This window comes from Rattus norvegicus, chromosome 12, assembly GCF_036323735.1.
Source record: "Rattus norvegicus strain BN/NHsdMcwi chromosome 12, GRCr8, whole genome shotgun sequence".
Classification (NCBI taxonomy): Eukaryota; Metazoa; Chordata; class Mammalia; order Rodentia; family Muridae; genus Rattus; species Rattus norvegicus.
In genome coordinates this window covers 14,748,221-14,750,768 of record NC_086030.1, presented here as the reverse complement: position 1 = coordinate 14,750,768, position 2,548 = coordinate 14,748,221, and the positions used below count along the sequence as shown (strand labels likewise).

The 2,548-nt window shown below is 63.3% G+C and overlaps 1 protein-coding gene across 5 annotated transcripts in view; it reads right to left on the bottom strand.

Annotated features, from left to right (window-relative positions):
* Nucleotides 1–2,052, bottom strand: part of Smurf1 (SMAD specific E3 ubiquitin protein ligase 1) — a 91,557-nt gene extending 89,505 nt beyond the window's left edge. The window contains exon 1 of one of the 5 annotated variants that reach the window (XM_006248882.3): nt 1,650–2,052. In XM_006248882.3, coding sequence (XP_006248944.1) covers nt 1,650–1,704 — 55 coding nt within the window. In that variant the 5' untranslated portion in view covers nt 1,705–2,052. The remainder of the gene's footprint in view (nt 1–1,649) is intronic. The other 4 variants (XM_017598462.3, XM_039089789.2, XM_008769002.3 and 1 more) reach the window with 4 other exon arrangements.
* Nucleotides 2,053–2,548: the final 496 nt, after the last annotated feature.

Sequence of the window (2,548 nt, the reverse complement as noted above, 5' to 3'; positions counted from 1 at the left end):
GCTCACCTTTGAAGGTGCATTACAGAGCGCCTAGGAAACCTCCACATTCCTCTGAAGACTCAGGGGAGCAAGGAGTCTGCACTAGAGCAGCCACCACAGCTCAGCTTGTGTGGGAGGGGATTCAAGGATGTGGCAAGGAGGTGAAGGCGTTGCAGAGGAGGTAGGAACCAGACTCAGACTCTGCAGAACTGAGTGGCCTGGCCTCAGGGAGAACGGAAGTGGACTAGACTGGAGAGGCCTGGACCACTGATGAAGTGGGGGAAGTGAGAACAAGACAGGCGTTTGGTCCCAGACAGGATTGAGGAATTTGCGACTGAAGGGTGGAGGCTGGAAGACAGAAGCGAGTGGGAGGGACTGAAAGATAAGTGAAGGCGGGATCAGGCAGGGACGAGGGCGGGGCTGGGAAGGGGAGGACAGTAGAGGGGGCGGAGCCAAGGGAGGAGAGGGAAGCTAGAGAGATGGGAGATGAGGAGGGGGTGAGGAGGTAGGAGAGCAAAGAGAAGCAAAGCAGACGAGTAGGGGGTAGGGTGCTTCGAAGGTACCAGGAGGGAGAAGTGAGAAGGCAGACAACAGGTCATGGGAGAGGGTGGGAAGAAAGAAAGGAGGGGAAGTGATGAGAAGCCAGCCGCAAGGGAAGCAGGAAGGGGACAGGTGGGAGGGTAGTGAGGGATGGCACTAGAGGGGGACGGCAGGTAGGAGGATGGGTGTGAGAGAAGAGATGGATGATGGATATGTGAGGTGGGGGTGGGAGAGAGCAAAAGGAGGTGCAGCGAGGGGGCGGGATCTACATGAAATTGAAAGTAGGTGTGTGCTTGAAGGAGCGAGGTACAATGCCAGGAGAAGAGCAGGAAGGGAGGAGCACTAGGAGACCGGGGGAGCGCCCCGAGGGGCGGTACCTATATGCAGCTGAGGGTAGGTGTGGGGCAGAAAGGAGAGCCAGGAGATGATCCTGTAGAGGAGGAGCTAGGGGGCGGGATGTGATCCAGAGGGTAAGGTTAGGGGCAGAGGAAGGTAGCTAGGGGGCGTGGCCCATATGCAATTGATGATAGATGTGGGCAGAGGGAGTGGGGAGGGGATAGGAGAGAACCTGACGAGGGAGGAGCCAGAGGCGGGGTAAGAGAATCAGCCAGAGGGGTGGAATCCATGATAGAGGGATGAACAGCAAGCCAGGCTTAATGCAGAAAAAGCCAACTGCCTGGGCCTGCAGAGCAAGCAGGGGGCGGGGAATGATGCAGAGGGAGGAGCCATAGGGCGGGGCAACAAAGCGACAAAGTAATCAAAGGGTGGAGCCTGCGAGGGGGAGGGAGCGGGAGTCTGCAGAAGAGTCCAGGGCTGAGCCTAATTAAGGAAGGGGGCGAGTCTGCAGATCAGCGAGGCGTGGCTTGATGCAGAAGGAGGGCGGGGCTGCCGCAGCGGGGCGTGTCCTGATGTGACGGGGCGGGGCCTGATGCAGAGGGAGGGGACCGGGCGGCAGGGGCGGCGCCTGCAGAGCACCCGGGGGGCGGGGCCGGGAGCGCGAGCGAGGGGCGCACGCCGTAGGGGGTGCAGCGGTCCCGGGACAACGGCCGGTGCCGAAGGGGCGGGGCGGGAGTCCGCAGGGTCCCCGGGACCGCCTTGGGGCGCGAGGGCCGCGGCCCTGTCGTGCCTACCTGTCAGACGGATCTTGATGCTGGAGCCGTTCCTACGGGTCCCGGGGTTCGACATCTCCCGCCAGCGGCCGGCCGGCCTCGGATCCAGTGCCGCCGCCCCCCAGCCCGGCCCGGCCCGGCCCCGCCGCCGCCTCAAGGTTACGGCCACGGGCTGGGCGCCGGGGTCCGAGCCGGGACGCCGAGTGCGCGGCGCAGGCGTCGGGACGGAGACCACGGGCTGGAACCGTAGAACTGAGCGCTCAGCCGCGCTGCCGCCCGGAGCCGCTCCTGGCTGGCCCAGCCCGGAGCCGCCGCGCTCGCAGCCGGACGCCCGCCGCCCTCGCTGCTTCCGCCGCCGCCTCCCGAGCTGCGCGCGCCCGCCGCCGTGCCGGCCCGGCCCTGCGCGGCCTCGCGCTTGCGTGCGTGCGCGCGCCCGAGCACGGCGCTACGCCGGCCGCGCTTGTCCTGGGCGCGCGCAAAGGGGTCTAGGGAGCTGCAAGGTTCCTGCAGCCGGCGGGGAGCCTTGAAACTGACACCACCGCCACCACCACCCCTCACACATAGACATGTACACACAAGCGGCGCCGTCCGAGCTGGTTCTTAGTCACAAACTCAGAACCGACTGATTCACTTATGCGACGATTTTCGGAATCGATTGTTTCTTCAGTGTCGGACTTTTCGAGGCTCCTGATGGAAGTCGGGGTGTTGCATGAAGCCCCAAGAACGGTGCGCGCACGCGCGCATGGGCACGCGTTATCGTTCTTGAAGAAAAAGCGTTTAGATCCTGCAAGTTCCAAGGGAAGACTTCCCGCAATGATGGAGTGTCGGGTGTGCCCTGTGCAACTGGTGTATTCGATTGACAAAGTGGCTAGACTCACAGGAAGTGCGGCATATGGACCAGCTAAACAAGATGAAGGATG